At 38.8% G+C, this 24,175-nt stretch overlaps 1 protein-coding gene across 2 annotated transcripts in view; it reads left to right on the forward strand.

Moving 5' to 3' along the window:
* The first annotated feature begins 1,246 nt into the window (after positions 1–1,246).
* Positions 1,247–24,175, forward strand: part of LOC116727704 (glutamate receptor ionotropic, NMDA 2C-like) — a 55,042-nt gene continuing 32,113 nt past the window's right edge. For both annotated transcript variants that reach the window (XM_032575307.1, XM_032575308.1), the window contains exons 1-3: positions 1,247–2,476; positions 13,564–13,918; positions 17,265–17,363. In XM_032575307.1, the coding sequence (XP_032431198.1) occupies positions 13,580–13,918; positions 17,265–17,363 (438 nt within the window). In that variant the 5' untranslated portion in view covers positions 1,247–2,476; positions 13,564–13,579. The remainder of the gene's footprint in view (positions 2,477–13,563; positions 13,919–17,264; positions 17,364–24,175) is intronic.

Genomic DNA, 24,175 nt, shown 5'->3' on the forward strand with positions numbered 1-24,175 from the left:
AATCTGCGTCCAATAGATCTTGATCTATTACCGGCTCTGAGAGTTTAATAACCCCCTTAGAGGTTTCATGGTATGTAAACATTTCAGCATTTTGCTTTGTTCTGGGATTTTTTTTAGCTTTATTCTCTATTGTCACAATAGAGAACAATAGGTGTCGTACAGGGTACAGAAGACCAACGGGTAGAGGTGGTGCTCTTCATGTCACGCAGCAATGAGGAATACTTGCAGAAACACCTCATTGCTGAAACAACAGCTGCAAATCACAGTCAAATCAGATTTGCCCATCCTTCTCTGGCGAATAACTCTAGTGAAGTCAGAGTGGATGAAAAGCATCCGTGAACATAAGTTTTCAGTTCCTGCTACAGATTCTCAACTGAAACTGGATTGTAGTTTGGACTTTGACTGGATCATTCTAGAACATGAACATTCCTGGATCCAAACCATTTCCCTGTAGTATTGCCGGTGTGTTTAGGGTTGTTGTACTGCTGAGTGTGACGCTCTTAACAGGTTTCCTTCCAAGGTTGCTCTCTATTTATCCCCATCCTTTTTCTCAACAATCTGACCAGTTTTGTTATTAATATTTCTATTAATAACGACGTATACATAAGCTCAAGCTTTAATCAGAAAACTTTCCCAGGCTTGCAGTGCTCAAATTTAAAACCTTTTTTTGTGAGATTCTCTGCAATGCAAAGCTTGAGTCAGCCTAAATATACGCTTTAAAATCCCCACTTGAGGAACCTTATGAAAGTGTTCTGAAGAGCTGACAGCTGGTCCATGAGATAATTAAGCTTTAGATTCATAGCAATTGTGTATTACCGCTTTAAAGGACATATTCTAGCTCATTGTGATATTTGCGTTAGCAGTTTGTCTAAAAGCTTATGACGTGTGAGAGAATCTGTTGGTTTACTGACTTTGCTAAACTGCATACTCACTGACGTACAATAAACAGAGCGTCCGGGGTACCTGACTGTGAAAACAAAACTGCTTGTCAGATTTGTGTTTGACCTGTTGATGCTGGGAGAAAATTGTAAAAGCATATAGATGTAAGTGAACAGCACAGAGTGGTGATTGGAGGGAGGAAAAAAAAAGGAAGCAGAGATTGAAAAGATGAAGGTGAGTAACGGAGGAAACTAGAGCAAATGTGGGCCGGTAGAGGAGGAAGAGGAGGAGTTGATCTGAAGTGAAGGAGAGGGAGGAGAGAGGGGAAAAGGGAGGCAGGCTTAAATCCTCGCACCATCATTACCAAGGCGCACATGCAGCCCCTCCTGTGATGGAGTGAGAGGGGATGGAGAGAGATGCAGGGAGAAAAGATGGAGTTGCAGAGGGAAAGGAAAGCAGGATTACTGGTGTGACAGCACAGGCAGATGAGCGTCAGCGCAGCGGAGAGGGAGAAACTCTGCTGAAGGAAAAAAAAGAAGAAAAAACAAATCAGTGCAACAGGATGAGGACCTGCTAGTGCACAGCCTGCCCGACCCCACAGACCTGCCATCTGTCCTGCTTTTTTCTCTCTGTTCCTGACGCTTCCAGCATCCTATAACATCTGGATCACCTCACATCCGTATGGGAAGGAGGGCAAGAAGGGAGGAACAAACCTCAATTTGATCCCTTTCTTTTTGCTGCTAACGCAGGACCTGAGGAGGAGCATCAGCAACTGGGGGCCTGAAAAGTGAAGCAAAGGAGGAGGAAAACTTTCTTCAAACATGTTTAGGTTTGGACAGGACCTTTCCCCATGCGTGTGGGAAATTCTCCAACTTTCTATGGATTTTTTTTTTCTCTCTCTGAGGAGGGAGAGGTAGAAAAAGAAGGAGGAGGCTCCACCGTCAGCAGTGCTGGAGTGTTACAGAGGTTTGTGCTCCTGTCATTGAGGAAACATTTTATCACTCTCCCTCCCTCTCTGCCTCTTTCACTCCTCCTCTCATCCGAGCAGCGGGGAGCCTGACGGATACAGACGGAGAACCAAACACAGCTGCTTCACACACACACACATACACGCCCACACGCCGGCTGCTGTGCCAGGGCTCCCACACCTCCCTTTCCTTCTTTCACCCTCCGTCACTTTCCTCTCCAGTCCCGTTTTGATGCCCTGTCTTCACCTCCACGACCACTTGTGAATGTGATGCACGCAGGAAAGCAGACGGGGAGCGGAGCGCCCAGACAGTTTCTTTTTTGGGGGAAAAAAAGACACACACCTACACTTGCCATCACGTTGTGAAGTCCTTCAGGAGAGTGTGTGGATATCAAAGGCTTCTTTGCACACCCCTACACACGCACACACACGCGGAGGGACTGATGAACTCACACTCTCCTGCTCTCTCTGAAAGACGTGGTCTAAATGTGGACTCCTACAGGTGCTGAGAGGGGAGAGAGGGGCAGGTGAGGAGCAGGTGAAGGCAAAAGGAGACGCTTTGAGGAAAGAAAAAGAGAGAATAATAATGGAGCATCTGGAGTTTAAGTTGGATGAGAGCAGAAAACACAGGTAAGTGCATAAAACAGCCATTCTGTCACTATCAGAGGCCTATATCCTTTACATCTAACAAGTATGAATGGATATAAATCAATGCATACAGGCAGAGTATGGAGCTCAGGGGCGTTCTGAGAGCCTAGTGTGAGTAGTCACACTTTCAGTTTTTGTAAGTGACGAGTTTCCTCGAGAGGAAGTGTGCATCTGTTGCTGACAGAAACGGAGCAACGGTTTTGTTAGTGGAACACCGAGATCCTGTGTGAGACTGAAGATATTTGCATTTCCCTCTCAGGGGTTTGATTCTTACTTGGCGTCTGAGTTCAACCTGTTTTAGTTGTGCTGTTGATTTGCCCTATAATCATCAGCAGCTGTCTGCTCCAGTTTTACTGCTGAACACTGAGCTGCAGCGTCACTGCTACGCAGACCTGTGGGTCCTGAGCAGGAGCTTTGGGCCCCTTCACCAAGGCTCAGAAGGGGGTCACACAAAATTTATTAGAGTATTTCATCAGAAAAAAGAGCAATTCTCATTCTCATTTTAATTTTGTATTGATGTATTTTCTACCTCAAGCTGCTGTATTTCACGTGAATGCTTTTCACATTTGAGTTACACATAATTATGATAATAATTTCACTAGAGCCCATAATATTAATAAAAATAATATGCTTACATGATATACTACATATAGTAATGGATCAAAACTGGGCTTGGGTAGATTTTAGGTGAGAGTAGGATGACCTTGAATGAAAAAGTTAGTCAAAAAGAATAATGCTAAACATGATAAAAGTGTTTATATTTAAGACAATTTCTCCAATAGCTGCAAAAATAACATATTGATTATTTTATTATATTAATGTAGGCATGTTCATATATTTGTGCTTTTATACATTGTTAAGCAAAAATAGTGAGCTAAACACTCATTTCATCAAATAGCAGTTTTTATATTAGCTATAGACAGAATATTACATACACGAGGTTTACAACTTTAGCTAGTTCCTTCATTGGGTTTTGTGCTCTGCTAGCTAGCCTGCAATCAGCTGCTTAACAGAAATGTCGTTTCTAGATTTTAAACAGTGGTAGTATAACAAAAACAAAAAATTTACCAGCTACTAGTTTTCAAAATATTTCCGAATGGCCAAAATTGAAAATATTTGAGGGAATATACAAGAACTTTGAACATCTTACTTCAAATGCAGGAAAGAGAAAGAAGATTTTATGTGACACCAATCAAAGCTGCATATTAAACATTTGCTTGTAGAATTTGTAGCCTTTATATTCAGCACCGTTTGTTCTCACACCTCGAAATACAACACAGCAAACCCAACTACTTTTAGAAATAATTCTTAAAAACAGTTCAAATCTCAGCTTTAGTCCAAGTGTTATGTGTTAGTGAACATTAGAGAAAAAATCAGCATCATGAAGACAGAGGAACACAGTAGGGAGATTGGAGAAAACGTCTCGGAGAAGTTTAAAACAGAGCTATGATGTAAAACAATACCTCAATCTTTGAACATCTCAATCCTTCATCTGATGGTAACTCTGTGACAGAATCATTTATAAGCAGAAAAGCTATTAATCATAAACTCCACAAACTGACCTCTGTGGAAGACTGGCAAGAAAGTCACTGATGAACCTGAGAAGTTGTTTTCAGTTTACGGTGAGCAGTGAAACATTTGGAAAATTAGACCTATTCGGACATTTTTGGCCAGCAATGCAGACTAACACTCCACATTACTGTGAACACAACATTTTCAAAGTGAAACATGAAAGAGGCAGCTTCATACAGTGGGAATAAATTTCTTTAGCATAGACAAGAAAGTTGGTCAGCATTGATAGGAAGATGGATGGAACTAAATACAAGGGCCAATTGTAGAGGAAAAGCTGCTGAAGGCTGTAAGACTATAGTGGAAGTTCACCTTTCAGGATGAGCCTTACAGCAGGAGCTGAGAATGGCCTAGTCAAAGTCTAAACCTAATTTTACTTCAGTATGACTTCGCCCCCAGGAATATAAGAAGGGCAGGTCCAGGCCTGGTGGGACAAAATCTATTCTACCTGATCTTGAGCTTCTTTGCAAATCATAAAACTGTTGTGTTTCAAGAAGAGGCAAACTTCCAAAGACTTACAGCTGAAACAGCTTCAACACTTTGACTGAGGGAGTCTAACACAAATTCACACCGCACTTTTTCAGATGTTTCTTTTTTTTTTAGCTGAATGTGTTATGGTGTCATGCATGTGTCATCATTTTAGTGTTATATGGCTATAACCTGTCAAAATTAGAAGAGTCTTAAGGGATATGGAAAGAATGTAAAACTATACAAGAATCCATGTTTACATTATCTGTTCAGTTCTGTGCTATTTTGTTTTTGTCATAATTAGTCTTTTCCATTGTTGTTATATACGTTGGTAATATATTAACAGTGCTGGATGTAATAGATATTTGTCGTAAGTTACTTAAAAGGATGATACCTGGGACTATTTCTGCACAAAAGTAACAAAAAAAGTTGCATCGGCGCAGTAACAAACAGGAAAAATGCAAAAGGAGAAACAAGTGTCTGACCTTCACTCAAATCTCTGGGTCCCCTCTTATTGGATAGATGTAAAGTAAACAAAGGTGCATTGAGAGCATTTCCCCCCTGATATGTTGAGAGGAAATTAATTTCTGTCTCTGATTTTCACAATTCATATACCCACCATAATTATTAAGAATATCAAAAGATGAAAAGAATAAAGAAATGATTTCAGTTACACTTAAATTAATGGGACTGTGAAGCACATCAATCACTTCTCACCCTTAAGTCGCCATCAGATCAGTTGAGTTAAGACTGTGTTTGACAGATAACACGCTATTACCCCTGGACCAGGAGCAGCAGCTCTGTCCTCATCAGTCAGCTCAACTGAGACACCATTTTCTTTCTTTTCTTTTTTGCACTTTCATCCAGCCATGTGAATGACTTGATGGAGACCAGCTGACGTACGGCTCTCACAACCTCCCGCTCGCATACGTTTAACATCATTACTCAACCTTCCAAATATAAATTAAACTCTCAATATGAATAAATACATGTGTCACGCTCAACCCTGGAGCTTATTATGAAACATATCACATAACGTCTGCCACATGAATTTATCATAATTAGGATTTTAAGTGCTAACACTGAAACCCTGTCGGTCCAGGGGGGGTTTCTCCTCTTACACATGAAGATTTGACAGCTTTACAGGAAATCGTTGCGAACCAGACGTTATCGTCTGGATGACTGACGTTGACAAGGTGAGAGGATTTCTAAATCGGCTTGGGCCTTCACCACTCAGATCTATAGCAATGAAAATCTCAGAGACTCCAGAAGTTTGGCTAAAACAGTCATTAAAAGGCTTACATGGTGTGTGTGTATATATAGTATATATATATATTTAGTAAGTGCACATACGTGTATATATGTATTGTAAGTGCAGAAGTACTTTTTTTAGATATCTCAAGGGGCTCACAATTTCTTCAGACTGTCACTTTGGAAATCTCAGAAAAAAAGCAGTAAGAAAATGAAACAAGTGACTTTGTTAAAAGAATTTGAATTTATTAGGGTTCTACAGCTGTAGATCTGGGATGTTTAAACAAAGTGCATTAAATTGGAAACCAGGGAATAAAGCATTCCCTTATGTTATGCTTACTTCTGAGTTTTGAGTCTGTCCCTTAAGTCAGAATTGCAAGTTAAAAAATAAATAAAAAAATCTCAGACAAAAAAATAGAATACCTAGAGAAAACATTATGCCATCAAGAGTCCCTATCCACATAGCTTCCTGCTTTTCAAATCTTAAGACTAAACTTATATAAGTCTAAACTTAGAGCCATGACGGCTCTAAGTATAGTCTCATATTCCTGCCATGTAAGGTGTGTTAAGAGTGACCTAGTCGGCTTGGAAGGATGTCAGGACCACTCAGATCTCAAATCAGTAGTATTCATCATGTTGGATAGTTTTGGCCGGATACTCCAGTGTTTTGGGTGTTCCCCAAGGAGAAAGAATAGTGCAGCCTGTTGAATGTGATGTGTAGTAAATTAGAAAGCGATCTTTGGCTCTGAACTAATGTTTCAATTCAATAGAATTTATGAGATTTCCCTTCAGACATCTGTATGTTTATGTGCGAGATCTGCTTTCTGTATCGTCAGTCTTGTCCTTGGTCAACATATCATTACTACTGGTACGGATTGGACATAACCCAGTAAATTAAGATCTTCTTCCTGGAGTTCAGCTCTTACTTCGCTACAATAGACTTGTTTATCTTTAAAGCTAAAACCCCATTTGGAAATAAGGTCAAAATGGAGTCAGTACTCCTCCTAATCAGAATTGAGCCAGCAGGAGGGACTATATCTGCCGTTTTGACATGGGGACACTTTAGGACCTCAAGAATGAGCTGGACAGTGTTGCTGTAAAAAAAAAAAACATGCCTTGGTTTCCTCCTGGACGGAGAATGCAGGGCATTAAGTATCATAACTGACTTCAGGAACAAAGAAAATGTGGAGAAAAATTGGTAGTTCAAAAAGATCAAGGCACCAAGAGGCTCAGTGTTAGAGTGAAATCATTGTATACAGAGGCTACAACAACGGGTTCAATTCCCAGCCCCAGGTCTTTTACTGCATGTTCTCGTCTCTCTGTTTGCCCTTCTTCCTGTCAAGCTGCTGATAAATAAAAGTCAGTCGGGCCAAAAAACCTTTAAAAAAGTTTAACAAATTTAGTGCAATCGACCAGAGCTAATTACATCATAAACTGATAAGTCAGTGATTGACGGAGTGACTAACTTGGGAGACAGCTGTAACTTCTTGATAAAGACCAGTCAGATGAATCTGTGGTTGTGTTTGGAGAACACTATTATGTTGTATGAAATTGATCTTTTGTATCAATCTATTTTGGACTTTAAAACTCCTAATCATGAGGGATACATACTGTAGTTTATAGCGTGAGGAAGTTCAGTCACCTGACTAGATCAAAAATTGCACAGTATGACTTTGTATATAAGAAGGGCAGGTCCAGGCCTGGTGGGAAGTTCCAGGATACGTTCTAGAAAGACAGCCACAGAATAAATGCTCTCACTGGGAGTTCTTAGACCTCAAGTCTGCATAAATCATCTTCAGAGATTTCTGATGTTTCATGCAGCTGACAGTGCTGTGGCAGCAGCACGTTGACGGGAAGACGGCAGTGTGTTGCATTAGTCTAAGCCTATCAATTCAATTCATTCTTCCCAATTAATGTATTCAAATCAGAAGCAAGAAAAAAAAACAAGGTTCGAGGCAGACATGTAGATTATTCTCTGATGATGCTCATCCCTTTAGCTACATCTTCTCTGCTCATTTCAGGACGACTCCCATGAGTTTACACACTGATCATACCATTGACAATTTTTGATCTTTCTGTTGATGGTCAATATTTTAATCAGCGGAAGGACCAGTGAGAGCTTATGTTTACTGAAATAAGAAAAGAAAAGCCTGTTAAACCAAAAAGATATTAAGAAGTCTGCTGATTTTAAAAATTTTTTTTTTTTACAGATTTTAGACTAATCTTGATTTCGCAGCTGTACAGATTGTATACATTATTCCATTTTATGGATGAGTCTCAATTTTAGTAATCTTGTTGATGCCAGTGCAGGTATAGATTTAGGATTATCCTGCATGATTAAGCTGCTTGAGCTCCATAAGAACAGGAAATATGACAGATGCAGTTTGCTGACACCACTGGAGATGCTGATAACTTCAAAACATGTGGAAATCAAACATCCATGAGGTTGGCAAATTGGTGTGTGTATAGGTGTTTCCCGCATGTTTCACATACTAGTCTCTTCTTTAAAATTGAAAATTTTCAAGCTGTGCAGTTTGTGTGGATTTCGTGTCTTGTAAGATGTTGTAACTGCAAGCAATCTGGAGCAAATTTCTACTTTCTACACTCGCATCCACACACAGTGCTTATCTGTGACCCCGTTATGTTGCACTATGCAATCAGATTACACAGCGAAATGAACACTTGACCTGATATCCAGTCAAATGATCCACCCAGTAAACACTTTTCTGCTTTCTCACCTCCCTTCTGTGTTTTTGCCAGAACTTTGTCTTTGTCTTCATAAGCATCATTTGTTCCTTTTGATTTCATCAGCTGTACTTAAGAATCTGTGAATGATAGCCACTTTATGAACAAACAATTAATATTCCAAATTAACTGTGGTGATTTTCATATTCGTGTCACTGAGTTGATGTAGTTCATTTATTTATTTATTTAATTTTCATCCAAATATAAGGTTATTTTTATACTTTTGTAACCGAAAAATGAGCAGTGGCTTAGTAGGATTGTGTATCTGTGTGGTTTGTGTCGGACATGATTCATGTCTCGATTCACTTTTTGTGTTTCATACACAGAAAAACCCCCAATAATATCCACTAATTTCAGGATGAAATGACAGTAATTTGATACTTCCCCAATGGTATACTTAAGTCTTACTTTAAATAGATCTTGCTTGAGCAGGTATTTTGTTTTATCATCAGTATAATTAGTTGTATGCTTTAGTTATTACATTTTCTTTGGTTTGTCTTGTTGCATTTAAATGTTTCTTCTTTGGTATTTTGAATTAGACGAGTTAGAGTCAGCACACAGCTTCAGTTATTACAACTAGAAACTAGAGATCAGGCCCGAAATCCGGGTGTAGTGATTAAAGTGTTGTGGCACTGGCCAAGGTTTAATAAAAAACTTAGGTTTTGTTTGTTCTATAAACCGTATTGTTAGGCTAAACAGATAAGATCAAACTAAACTTTGTTTTAATATAGAAAGGGAGATCTGTAAAGTTGCATTTATTGCTGTAAGATAGATTCCCTTTTGCTTTTGGGTTGGCATAATTTGATTCATCTCCTCTTCAGGCAACGACTTAAAAACTAGTGCAGCTATTTGTATTAGTTTTGGCAGATCTTTACTAAAGAATATTCCATCCTGTCTAGTTTTAAGTCCATCTATGTGCAGCAAAGGCAGAGATGGTTTAAATCCTTTACTGTCTGTTCTTTTTTTTAACTCAACAGGGACTTGATGTGATTCATTCGTTCCCGTTCATTGGCCTGATTGGTTGATATTCGCTTATTACAGATGGTGGGAGACAGATGGTTCATCCAATCATTTAATGTCCTTGTCCTTTTGCAAACACTTTTCATGAACCTCTTCCCCACTGGTCTTTTATGACAAATCCTCTCACATGCCAGGTTAAGGATTTCCTACTGTAATCCCCCTGTCTTTACTGAATCAATGACACAAATCAAAAGATCAAAAAATGTTTTGCATGTTGCAATAGTCAAAACAAAAGTATGCTTTTCAGTTCATTTGCATTGCCTTGCTAAAGTATTCAAACAACCTAAAGGCCTAATTTAAATCTCCTAGTCCACTCTGCTGTCCATTCAACAGCAAATCCTGAGTACCGGTAACTTAATTTTCATCATCCCATCCAATCCGCTAGGGCTTGTTACTCTCTGTCGATGTCTACATACAGATCTTTGTGTGTATGATGTCTGTACTGTGTGCTGGTCATATTATTTGTGGAATGAGTAAAACCACAAAAAGTTTCTTTTAAAAAAATCAGGTGGAGGAAGTTTGCACACCGATGCTGAAGGAACAATGCAAAAACTACATTGATGATTTGGTGAAAAATGACTTCATGCTTAGATTTTCTTTCTTCTCCTCTTTTCCTCTTCTGAGTTGACACTGACCAGTGCATTATTGTCCCCTAAAAGCTCTTGTGTAAACAGTACCTCTACATGGAGCACGGTTTTTCGGCTGAGCTAAAATTATGTGTTTGTGCTTATCTGTAAGATCTAAACAACTTGAGAGGCATGTGAAGGCCTTTAAGCCTTTTCATATTTTGCCACACTACAATGACAAATGTCAATGTGTGTTGGTTTTCACAGAAGAGTTAAATTTACACTGAGAATAAAATGCACACAACTCTGTTTACCAATTAAGTGACTTGTAAAGGAAACTGGCTCCATTATATTTCATTCATGAGCCCAAATGTCCATCACACATTTCAGGTTTTAAAAAGTTTCAACAATTTAAGATTTATATTTTTACTTCTACTTTATAATTATGCACTAGTTTTTATTTTATGCCATGTAACGTCCTGATTAAATTTTGGATTGTATTGAGGCAAAGTGTGAAAAAGTTTAAAACATCAATTTGTAAACTTTGCTCAAATAAGGCAATCTTTGACCATTGACTTTCTGCTTACATCCGGCTGTTTCTGATAACAATGGATTGCTTCTAGGTTTCAAATTGTATCTTTCTTCATATGAACTCCAAAATCCCAGGAGCTGAAAACCTTATTAAGATGAATGATTGGTGTGCCAGGTTGGTGAAGAGAGTTAAAGGAGGTGGTGCACGTTTAACTCTGTGTTGCTTTGATTCAAAGCTGGGAGCTGTTGTTCATTAGCAGAGAGTCTCTGATGGCTACCGACTCACTGTATATCCCATTCTACCTATTAAATATGCCCATGTACCTGAAGATCTCCCTTATTTCTTTCCATCCTTTGCTGTATGAAAGCCCTCGTGTTTTTACCAACGGTTCAAAGGTTCTGCTCCAACAGGGGTCGATCTTCAAACAGCAAACGTTCTAATAAAAGGAGCCTAATTTATATGCAGATTCTGAAGGTGTGAATTGTTAAGAAAATTAATATGGAAATGATGATTACAAAACTGACCAACTTCACCAAACAATTCTATACTTTCAACAGATTTGTAAGAAAAACTACATGTATTATTTTTGGGTTTATCTTCTTGTTGCCATTTTTGTTTTTCTTTTGTCCTCTGGTTTTGGACCATATTATAAACGCTTTGTTATTCTAATAATTATATTTTAGTTTGTATGCCTAATTCTTTGTGTAACAAGTGTAAAATGTAAAACATTCTTGGTTAATGTCAAGTTGTCATAACGAAGACATTTTGAATAATGTCAACTCTGTATTAAAAGTGTTACCGAATGACTCTTTATGACAACAGCCATAAATATTCATGAAGACTTACTCATGTTCATGACAGGTGTTATGTCATGTTTATGATTGTGTCATGACAGTCTTATTCACAACCCTTCAAATAAAGTGTTATCAAATTATCTAAAACAAGCACTATTTTTCTTTTGATATCACAGAAACTGTATAAAAAAAATCCAAACCCTAATCCTTCCCTACACCAACTAGAAAAAGTAGCAAAATATCTACATAAAAACACGCCCACATACAGCACTATTTATGTCTCTTCAACGTTGATAAACAAGCAGGAATTAGGATGATGTTATTGTAGAGGCATAAAGTCCACACTGGGATTATGTCAGAATGAATAGATGGGTCAAAATCCTGCATCCCAGATGCCTAACATTCGGCATCTGTGGCATCAAAGAATCGAGTCCTGTTGAACTGAACAGTGGCAGTTCCCTTACTAAGGTCAAGAAAGGCCTTGAAGGTCATTAAGATAAAGTGACAGTTGCTCAATAAATTATTTTCTACAGAAGAAAATTGTACAAATGTTGTCAAAGGTTATCTGCCTACTTATATATGTCCAGTGGTTAATAGGGAAGTTGTACAGGTCTGAGGTCATCAATCAAACCAAAATAAAGGAACAGAAACTCAATCAAGAATGGACTTACTCACTCCTTAAGAAAGGAAATTTAGCATTAGTTATTTTTGTACTATGGGATTAACCCAGAGAAAACCCAATGCGTACATCAGGAAAACATGCAAACGCCTAACAGAAAAGCTCTTCTTGCTGCCGCAAAAATGAAAGTGCGGAAGAGCCTGCACTTGACAATTTTGTGATTATAGACTGTTGATAGCGTAAATATAATTCATTAAACAGTCAGAGAATCAAAAGAAACAACAACATGCACGGGAAGAGCAAACCAGTTTACATATAAATCACATATGTGTACCATTTTCTTAACCCTAAACTTCTTTCTACCATCAAATCAATTCAGACAAGAATTGCCTTTTAGTTTAGCCCTCTAAATTGTTAATACATAGTCAAAAATAACACATTAATACTGAATGTCTGCCAAAGCCTTTAAATAGAAGTTGTTTGGGAAAAAGACAGAAAGAAAGCATTCACCTACTGCACATTGTTTGGTAATCCTACTGCCGTAAAAATCAAAATAAATCCAGCCAGCCTATTTAGAATTTTGGTCGTACAAGAGTTAATCGTTTTATTGTGGCAATAAGATGCAGTAACTGGACCCATTTCCTGTCAAAGATATTTTGAAACAACTTAATGAAAAACAATCCTTATAAGTGAGAGGTCAAATCTGGTGTGTTGTTGAACACGACACAACTGCTGAATCCGTTTGAAACAGAACAACCAGAAATGTTGAACAACAAGCAGTTTTTGTAGTCCCTTGTGGAGCAGTAAAAAAAACCGACTCAGATTGTAACTTTTATGCATAATATTTTGATTTGACTGTTTTTGATACAATTGTGGGTGTAATCTCAATTTGCATTTCTGTTTTACTTCATTTCAGCTTTTTTTATTTGAGGTTGTTTCCATGCCGATGACCACATTCATAAATATGAACCAAAATGTTATCAAAATTGATTAAAGTTGTTTAACACAGTCAGACATTTTCTAATGAGGCTCTGAATGTACTTGCTTGAGTCATGTTGTCACTTTGAGTGCTTCTGATGGCAGACTGATGAAATCACACCATGTGGAGAGATTCTGTCTGAAGTATCGTAATGTAATGTAATCTCAGTGATGAGGATTGAGAACCTGCGCAATAATTCTGGCATCCTGTCTTTATGTGTGTAGGCGTGTGCGCGCGCTGAATCAGAGATGTGTAGAGATGAAGAGGTGATTACAGTCATGACACTGGGGGTTGGATTATGGAGGATTACATGCACACTGACTCTGACACACATACATGTGCAGATTTCATGATGACACAAGAGTCTAAATTCAAGGCTAATACTGTCATACAAATGGTCAAACAGAGGAGAGAAATATGGGTTGGATGTATAGGGATGGATTAGGATTCATGTCAGAAATGTAACGCAGCTTGAATGTGTGACCGTTGCTCTTTTTGCTTCCCTCCCTCTTCCTCTCCTTTCCAGGCAGTAGGCTGCCAACATGGCCATACCCAGGAGACCTCCTCCTCCTCACTCTCCTTGGCCTCCGGTGTTCCTGCTTGTCCTGCTCTTGCCCCCACTGCAGGCTCGGCCACTGCTTGTCCACTCGTCCATTAACGTGGCGGTAGTGTTCAGTGGCTCCAGCTATCAGAGTGAGGTCAGGGGTCGCCTTAGCGGGGAGAACTTCGTCGATCTGCCAGTGGTAGTTAGCCCTGTGACCGTGCTCGTCAACGACACCAACCCTCGGGACCTGCTAACACATCTCTGCGACACGATGGCAACGGAGAAGCTGCATGGGGTGGTGTTTGAGGACGATGTGGGCTCAGGTGCAGATGCTCAGGTAAAAGCCTTTTTTTTTCTGTTATATCTAACTTTACCATAAAGTGGTAAATCAATCAATTAATCGACACAATTTAAATAAGGTATACCACACACAATAGCCAAGCAACACAAATCTACACCGGGAACCTGCCAGTGGCTGCCAGAATGCTAACACACACCCATGACCCACTCTTATACATCAACAACCAAGAGACTGCAATCACATTGGACCTAAAGCCTATACTTTGTCAAAGCCCCTTAGTAAGCCGTGAACCCAGAGTCAACTAAGAAAACCCTTGGGATAACTCCTGAACTCCAGTCACTACCTCAACAAGAAAAGTGGTGAAGGTTCCCTCCAATACTAGCTAGAGGAAACTTTGTAGAGCAAAAGAAGTGATTAGCAAGTCTAAAACATGGATAAACTCAGCAATTATACTCAAAAGACAAAACCCACAGATTAAAAAAAAAAAAAAAAAAAAGCAGTTTTCTAACTCAAATGTTAAGCACAGATTTTTTATATGAAGATCATAAGAAATTCCTGCCATTGCCATGAGACCAACAGCTTTCTTTTTCTTGAGACATCCAGCTTATTTATGGTGTGGACCACAGATGTCTCAAAATTGGAACAAGTGGAACAACTTCTTTCTTTAAGAGAAGGAAGTACAAATTTATTGCTTTGCAACCCCATTTTTTCAGTCAAATAAATCTGATCACTTCCTGCAGACAAACTAATTTGTGATCAATGTAAATTCTCGATGTACTTTTGTAAAAAAAGAAAGATAAAATCTACTTTTAACAATTAATGAAAGGCTAATGTATGTGTCACGGCTACTCTTGCATCATAATTAGCTGAAGAAAATGAATGTCACTAAAAATAAAAAGCACTTGTGGCGAGGTTTGTAGTTTCAAAAACAGTTTAACTTTGCTTATAAAAAATAACAGAAATATTCTCTGGGTTGATGTCAAACAAATTCCCCATATAAATGTTTTTTTTGTGGTAGAAACACTCATCCAATGCAAACAATCAGACCAACCACAACCCACAACTACAGCAAAGCACTTATAGGAAGCTATTTTCTCTGGTCATGATGTAATTAAGGATCTATGGAGGTCAATTTGAGGTCTGAAGCATTTCAGAGGAAAATGCTTATAGGATTCCTAGAAATGCCAATCAAAGCCTCCATTTAACTCAATTCAAGAAGATTTAGTTCCCTTAAATGGTGACGTACTGCTGGAAAAAAAAAAGTGTTTTGTTGAGTCAGACGTAAAAAGAGTGAGGTGTGATCGACACAAATTCAGCCTCAGTTTGCAAACTTTAAGAAAGTACATAGAAGTTGAATCCATACATGTAGATCCTGGGAGTTACGCTGATCTCCCTGCTAGGGAAATATATTTGAGTAGCTCTGTGCATAAAGGAAGAAGAACACAGCAAAAAAAATTGTATTGATCCTTTATTCATGTTGTTATCCACAAAACTAGGTTCACAAAATAGAAAGATAGACCAAAGTATTCTTTTAAGGGTAATAACCCTTAAAGAATGAACTGATTTCTACTTAATCTTGTTCAGTTCTTGTACCTTTATAACAAACTGAGAAAGACACTGGAGACTCTTCAACTTAGCAAACTTTCACATTAACGGTGTGGCCAGGGTCCAAAACAAAACAAAACAAAACAAAATAAAAAAACTCATAAACCTCTAAGTCCTTCCCATTTTTATGCTTTTAATATTTTAAAGGGCTGGTATGACAACTGTTACCAACACATGTTATCATATGATAACACATTCAGAAATAACCTCAAATCCATAGATTAAAAATGCTCTTTAATTTGACATAATGCAAGCGATAATTCAAACTAATATTAGCTATCTCAGCAATTCATCTTGTTGTCATTTTTTTAAATGAGTACTGGAGGACATAAGCCCTTAATGGAGCATTAAGAGAAGAAAAATCACCATGGCCCAGTTTTGGAACCAGTAAAGAACTTGAGGGCACCCACACACCTTCCCAAAGTGTGTACCTCACATGCTTGGCAGTGGCAAAATGCAATCACCTAGCCTCATGCAAACCCAAAAGTACAACCTCCATTCAAGCATTTGATTAAATTCTTTGAAGGCAACCTTCTGCTGGCAGAAGTTATTTAACATTTACTTACAGTGGGCCATGAGAAGACCATAGGGAGATAGGTAGGTTACTGAAATACAGTATACATTAAATGGTTGATGGATTATGGTTAGGGTTTAGGTTATGATGGGTTGGACTTGACAATCAGTACAAAACGATGCCTGGCAGACTCCTACTTGTAGCATGCCTGGACATCATGGAAAAGCTGGGCACAAAACAGCCAAAACTACAAATGTGTAAAATGGTGAAACTATCTACAAAGCATCATCAAGTCTATTTCATTTGTTAGTGAGTGTATAATTTCACAACTTGTTCTTCTTGATGATGATTTTGAGACATCCACCGATTTTCTATTGCAGGCCATACAGAGTTGTTTCACCTAGGCAATATTAAATTTAACATCAAAATCACCCAGTTTGATGCAAGCTCAAAAATGTGACCTCCATCAAACTTTATGAAGTATCAGTAATGTTGTCTTAGGCATATTTGTTCCTTCTCTGATTTATCACCCCATTTTGCTCCATCCTATGCTTTGTCCAAGCAAACTGTCCCATGGCAGATGGAACCTTTGGTTGTTTTGTACCCAACTTGCTTACATAGGAGACAACCTAAACCGCAAAGATATAAAATGGAGAAATGGGAAAAATGACCAGCACCCACCTACAAGGCATAAGAACCAAATTCCAGTTTGTTTCTTTTGGTTGTGAGTGTATGATTGGATTCCTGACTGTCAGTCGATTTAGCTAATCACAAATGTTCTTAGTCTGCTCTCCAGGAGTCAATGAGCAGGAGCAGTTTACCAGTTCATTTCAGGATACCACAGAGACACAACCGTTGTCATGCCTAGAGTCAGTTCACAGTAATCTTTTTGCACTGTGGGAGGAAATCAAGTTATCTTGAGAACATGGAAACTCCACACAGAAAATCCCAGTCAGGTGTAGACCCCAAATCCCACTGGCTTCAAGGCAACAATGGAACAACTGTGCAGCTCTAGTTTTAACCATTTGACAAGAGATTAAAAGTCTCCCATGAAGAGGTATTATGGCTCATTTTCTAAATGTTGATGCCACCTTTACTTTTTACGATTCCTGGACTCCATGTGTGTTTCTTCATCCTACCTAAAATGATTTAAAATCTGCTTACACTAGTTTCAAATATCTCTGGATTTTTTTTTTTTACTTTAAAAAATGTTTCAGTTTGTCTTTCAGCAGTCTTAGAGCTGATTTCCATCTGTTTCCTCAGGTGGCAGAAGTGGCACAAATCTTGGACTTCCTCTCCACACAGACAGCTCTGCCAATTGTGGGCATCAGTGGTGGCTCTGCAGTTGTTATTCCATACAAGGTACAGTCAAGACACCGACATGACGTCTGTTAATGATATAGATATTCAAGCTGACGAATAGTCTCCACTGCTGATCTTGTTTTAAAAGAGCATGCAAAAATTACGAATATATATGGCGTGTTTGTGTTTTGGTGTAATATGTGAACATGTCAGAAGCTGTGCTTGCTCTTCACAGACTCCTGTCTTAGAATCTCTTTGCATTGACATTGTTCACTTTAGAACAACTTATGTAGGTCAGAGCGGTGAAAACTACTTTGGCAAGAAACTTGCTGCATGCAAATATTTGGATATGAGCAATACAGACGTGTGAAAGATCATCCTTCGACCCCTGTTAGCTCGTTTAATCCCTGCCTGGGAAGAAATCTGAGTTGCTGGCAACAAAACTTTGCATAGATAGACGACTTTAAGAGGCGATCTTGCCTTCAATCAATCATCCCGATGTACAAGAAGAGCGGCAGGTTTTTTTCTGCTTAGATGTAGCTTGTATCTCCTTGATGAATAGAGAGGCAAAGTCATGAGCTGTGTAGTTATTGTAAAGAAAAGATTGATGGCACCAGATGGAGTTTTAATCTCTGTTTTGTCTCTACTTTGAATCAGGAAAATGGATTCACCCCTTCTTCTCCCACTTTCCGCTCATCTGCCCTTTTTCCTTAGTTGCTTGAACTGCCACTTTTGAGCACCTCGTATTTATAGAACCAACTCTCACATAGTGAAGCACATGCAAATAAACCCTGTCACACATGAGAAGACACACACACACACACACACGCAGAGAGGCAAGGCGAAGTATTTTTTCTCACACCTATCCACCAGCGAGGGTTCCACACTGAGCTGAAGTGTAGCTGTGCGCCTGTAAATAATGGATTCCACATTTTTTTAACCGTGTTGTAGTCACCAGTTTCCTGTTAATCAAAAGTTATCCACAGATGTCAAGTTATATATGGGTATTAAACAGGAGGCAATAGAGCCGCAGGGGGCTGATTGATTTACTGTATCCTGATGACAAAGAATACAGAACTGAGTGAGTTAGAGGCTGAGAGAGGAGAAAGATGCTCCGGTGAAGCTTGGCTGACAGCTGCCTGCAGGCAGCGTTTTACTGTCTCACTGATAAGTCTCTCTCCTCTCTTTTGTGAGGGAAACAATCATCCTCATTCTCACACTTCTTTTATGCTTTCCATTTCAGTTCACCTCCCCTCTTAATTTGTGTCATTTGAATTTGTAGATCCTTTATTCCTCCAAAAGTCTTTGACAAATGATTTAAGTAAGTTCATCTTTATGCAGTTGCTAAACTCTTTAATGCATGCTCCAGAAATATGCCAGAGGCCAACACTCCTCTGTGATCCCTTGAAAATCGGGAATTGTAAAACATTTGCTTATGAGGAGTCTACGGTCTCTCTGTTCATTCAGTCTGCCATCTTTGGCTGCATCTTCTCTATGTCCAATGAAAAATAAAGTCTCAATAACTGTCATTACAGTTCTGTAATAAAAACAAACTAAAGACACACTTGGACTAAAGCAACTTGTAATACAACCTTTAACAGAAATTACTATTACTTGTCCATCAGAATCTTGCACTGTACAGGAATTTCAGCCCATTTATCTTTAAATGTCAAGTTGAGATCTGGACTTTGAAAAGGTGGTTGCAATTGCAACTCCTTGACTCATTTCTTTTATATTTAAGCTGTCATATATTTGTAGCTCTTTTTGCAATGATTGCCCATAATTTTACATTTGGCTTCAGAATACTTTGATATATGACTTCACAGTTGTCCGGTTAGTAGCAGTGTTGCTTTGCAGCAAGAAGGTCCTGAGTTTGATTCCCGGCCTCTTCCTGCAGGTTCTCCCTGTGCATTTTCATGACATCATGCCCAGGTCGAACTATTTTGACAGAGATCTGTGCAAAGTGTTATGTTATAGGTCAGAAGTTTGTTGCTGTGTTTAATGGACCTTACCAAGCTCCGCCCATAACCGACCCACGTGACCGCAAGTGTCACAAGCAAAGCCTCGCAGCGCGTTGTTTCTATGTAAACATGACTCGATTAGTGCATCATTTCTACCGGATTTTCACAATATATCAGCTACTACAATGGACAGAGGAACTAACAAGTTCATGTCATCATCTGGGAGGAGGTTACTGGTTTCTCAGTCACAAGCTGGTTGCAAACCTGAGGCCAGCAGGTGTCAGTCAGTTATGGTAGATCTGAAATTTGGTTTGATGACGTCAATATGAGAAGCTACAGACTGATAGGAGGAACCAAAGAGCTCTGTAAACGTAAAGGCAAATCTTCTGAAGTTGGGATATAATTAATTTAATTTCACATAATTACCTCGGTAGAAGCCATTTGTTTGTTAAAGTTTTATGAAATATATTTGTTCTATTTGATGTTTGTTGTGAATGACGTAAACTCACAAACGAACGAGGTAATTAGTCCAAACTACAGCGGCTGTAATGCGCCACAGCAAAGGTAAACAAAGGTAAAATAACCCGAACAGGTGATCAACTCAAAACCACTCCTACCTTTTTACTCTCTCTCTCTCTTTGTAGTTTAAGCTTACATGCTACCGTGGCAACCGCCTGCGCCCCGCAAGACGAGCAAAGATTACGTTAAAAACATAACATTCAGTCCGTTACGATATCAAGTTTCCAGGCTTGATATTTATTTCTCGATTATTACTCAGCGCTTCCCTGAACACAGCGATGGTTGATTGACTAGCTGTACTTGGTGCTAACGTGGCTAACACGAGTAACAGTTTAGTCCAAAGCCTTTTCTGCTAAAATAAAATCTTTAGTGTATGTCAGGTACAGTACACATTGCATATTGATCTGTTTAGTTAACGTAAGACTGTGTAGCAGACAGGCTTCAAGGTGTAGAAGTTGTATCAGTGCTGCCATTATGCTGTACTTAGCTAACGGGAAGCGTGTTTGTGAGACGGACAATCACGTGACCACGTAGAATGGGCATCAGCCAATGAAAAGCGGCCCCTCTGGTAAGGTCCATCCAGACATGGACTAGAACTTCAATGTTAAAATTTGTCTTCAACTAGTTCACTTCCACTATCCAGTTTTTGTCTGCGCAGGAAACATAAATGCTTTTGAGGAGTGTTTATTTGTGTGATTCTTCACTAAATAACTACCAAAATTGTCAAATGGCTAAAATCTCCTGGTTGGAAATATCAGCATTGTTGCCCATGGGCAAGGCTGTTTGCAGAAAAGTGTGGCCCCCTCTCTGTTACCATATTGTAAAAGCAAAATAGAAGATGCAGGAAGGGAGGGAGAAGACTGGCAGATAGCGGTGTGACATATACAGACGTAGGAGGTGTGTCCCTCAGATGATCTGCACCGTGTCAGAATATAAATGACCAAGAAGCACATGACTGCGTGTTGACTGTTTGACTTCGAATGAAGTATGTGGGACTGAGCATTAATTGGTATACTGATGTCACACCATTGCAATCTGCCATTGTGGCAACACTTCTCGCTTTCTAAATATTTTATATAGTTTGTCACTCCCACATAATGTCTGCCATGATTTTATAATAGTTATAAAATCATGGCAGACAATAGTTTATCCATGGCCCTGGTGATACTATTTTTCGTAAGATTTCACAGTGTTTAGTGACAGCTCTCTGTGTAGCACCTCACTCATACTTGTACACTCTCACCTATACTGTATTTTCCTTCCTTGAACGTTGGTTTGTTGTCATTAGGAAGAAAAAAGCTTATCAGCAGTGTCTGGCTCAATGGGGCAGGTGGATTGGATGAAGAAAGACTCATGGATGAGCGCATGATTCTCTTAAGGGATAAAAGAGCTCAATGCTACTTAATTATCAATAGCCTGATGATGATGAATGCCTTTGATGATGGTTTAAAAAGAAGCGGCAGCCGCCCGGGCCGCCTGTTTATGGTTGCTGTCTCAATGATCTCTTTCTATTGCTAACAACAAGGAAGGAGGGAATGAGACAAAGATGAAAAGATTGAAGGGAGGAGAGGAAGTGTGTCCTTTGTCATCCGGTACATACATCAAGAAGGAGCGAGGAGAAGGAAATGAGAAAGCGTGAGGAATGGCTGAGAAAAAGGCATAAAGACTGTTCAATTGGCCCTGCGAGGGAAGAGGAAAAAACACGCGCCTCTCGAAGGAGTTGGAAATCATAGCCTGGATAAGTTTTCTCTTTCAGTTTCTCTGCTCTTAGATGGCAGGCCTGGTAGTGTGTTGGATGACCTTTAGAGGGTGCTGCCTCCAGATGTGTGGTCATCATGGGAGTTATGGAGAAAGCAAGAAGAAACCTAAGCATGTAAAACAAAACTTTCACTTAACTGCTAAAATATTCCACAGTTGGATAAATTATGGCAACACTCTTCAAACGCTCTAATATTACTGTATCTTGAAAAGGTAGACCGTTTTGGACCAAAACAAAGTAGAGGATAATGGAAAACAAACATAATTTATAAAGGTATCAGGGTGAGCTTTTAAACAGTTACTCTATTCACTATAGGTCTATACTTTGACTGGGCCGTTTTTATAAACGAGCATGCTTTACTTTGAATATCTGGTTGTATGTTTATGATTTATATTCTGTTGGAAGTGCAACAAACCACCACCCCAATCCTGAATTCTGCAGCCTGTAAAAAAGTTTTCAAGAATTGAAATGTTGCTCCATCTGCTTTCTACTATCAAAAGAACAACCACAAAGTATGACGCTGCCACTATGACGTTTCACTATAGGGATTGTGTCATAAGGATGAAGTGCAGTGATTGTTTTCTACCACGTATTTTACAGGGCAGTTTAAAAGTTTTGTATTGGTTTTATTTCACTGGATCACTTCATTTTTACATGTTTGCTTTGTCCCCTGATTCGCTTGAGGCAAGTTGGAAATGATTCTCACAATTTACTCGTTTCAAGAATGGCTTTTCTGTTGCTTTCTCTCCATGAAGACCAAATTTGTTGAGCACACAACTAGTTGTCTTGTCAATAAATTCCAAATCCTGAGCTTTGGATCGCTACAGCTCCTCTATAATTATTATGAGCATCTTGCGTGTATCTGTTATTATTTCTCTATGATCTAGCCAGTCAGTTTAGATTAATGGATAAAATGCAACATGGCTTTAGCCCTCATTTTTAAAATTATTTTATTAAAGGAAAGATCAGCCTTTGCTGTTAACCACATTTTAAAAATAATGAAGCAGTATTAAATATCTGTGCTTCAGCAAAAGTTATCAAAATTTACTTGTTATAAAACTGAGCATCAACAAGGTTACTATTACTACTGTATCTGCTAGCAAAGTGCATGATGTAGTTGCTTCAGGGACAAATGTAAGAACTAACTACATTTGAAGGTCACACTGAACTTGAGATGTTGGATTGCACTGGTTCAAGGAGCTAGACGTCTCTTACTGGATCATGGTGTTCGTTTCTTTTTTGAGGGGGTTGTCGGTTTGTTTATGTGGCCAAACTGACCTGCTTTCTCTGTTTAACCTTCTCCTATTGAGTGTCTTCAATTCAACCCCCCGTTCGTTTAGGCTCTTCCCTGCCCTCATGATTCAGAAAGCAGAGGCTTCATAAAGAGGTCATGAAAAAAATCGGAGCCGCTGCACAGCGTTCCCACTGGAAGCTAGAAACTACTGTAATGGTCAAGTCACCACTAAGCGTGACAGCTGGCCTCTCGTAAGTTTAATGAAGTTGTCAGTCATACTGGTAATGTAATAGAGTATGCATGGAGTCAGGCATTGTGGTTTTGTATATTTAAAAGGTCAGATGTCAAAAGTCACTACGTATCCCACCATTTTTTAATCAGTCACAACCAAATTTGTATCAGTTTGATGCCTAAGCATTTTAAGAAACAATAACCTAATACTTTTGATACTGTAATCTGGCAAGAATTACAATTGACTTATTGTTATTATTGCATGAAAAGGTACAATAATATTTTGGAAGGATGCTGCGCTTCAAAAACATTGAAGCCCACCACCCTTCAGAACTTAACTAGCAAAACTTTCCCTCCACTACTTTGTCTATTGTAAAAAAAATACAAAGAAATACCAGAAAAATACATTTATGTTTGTGGTTGTAATGTAACAAAAAGTTCAAGTAATATGATTATGTATGTATAGTTAAAGGGGTGGCCTGGGATATAATGTACAGTGTTTTTTTACAGGTACATAGTGTAATTTATAGCACAGTCAATTAACCATGTCACCTTCAGTTGTTATAAAAATGCTGGACATATCAAACTTAATTTGAAATTAGGTGTCTGTCTCTTTAAGAAGCTCCTGCTCCATCTTCAGAACATCATCACAACAGCGTTCCTTTACAATGCCGTTTACAACTCTTCTTTGGAGCGTTGCACTGAGAAGTAGTTTGTGTTATAGCCTTTTGCAGACTTGCAGTTCCACCAGGAGTTTGCAAACTGCAGCACCCATGAAGTTTTCCCCATTTACATAAGGAATGTTTTTATTTAAGATTAACTACATGATGATGATTCATGAAACTATTTCAAGTTTCTAATTTAATTGCAAAATCAATGGAAAGTTTCACCGGCAATATTCAAATTGAAGCAATCCATTCAAACCATTGTATTTATTGTGTGCTCCAGACTATATATTGGCAAAAGAGCTACAGTCAGAAGTCTGAGTAAAGTTATGTGGAGAGAAAATGTGTAAACTTAGCTAGAGAAACATACTAGATGGTAAATTACAACTTCTACAGATGAAATAGATAAATTTGAATAAAAAAATCACAAAATATCATGCTGGGTCTGGCAAGGATTTTTCGTAAGGCTTATTGTAAAACCTTTCTTCTCTATCTACGAAGCG

This window comes from Xiphophorus hellerii, chromosome 10 (genome assembly GCF_003331165.1).
Source record: "Xiphophorus hellerii strain 12219 chromosome 10, Xiphophorus_hellerii-4.1, whole genome shotgun sequence".
NCBI lineage: Eukaryota > Metazoa > Chordata > Actinopteri > Cyprinodontiformes > Poeciliidae > Xiphophorus > Xiphophorus hellerii.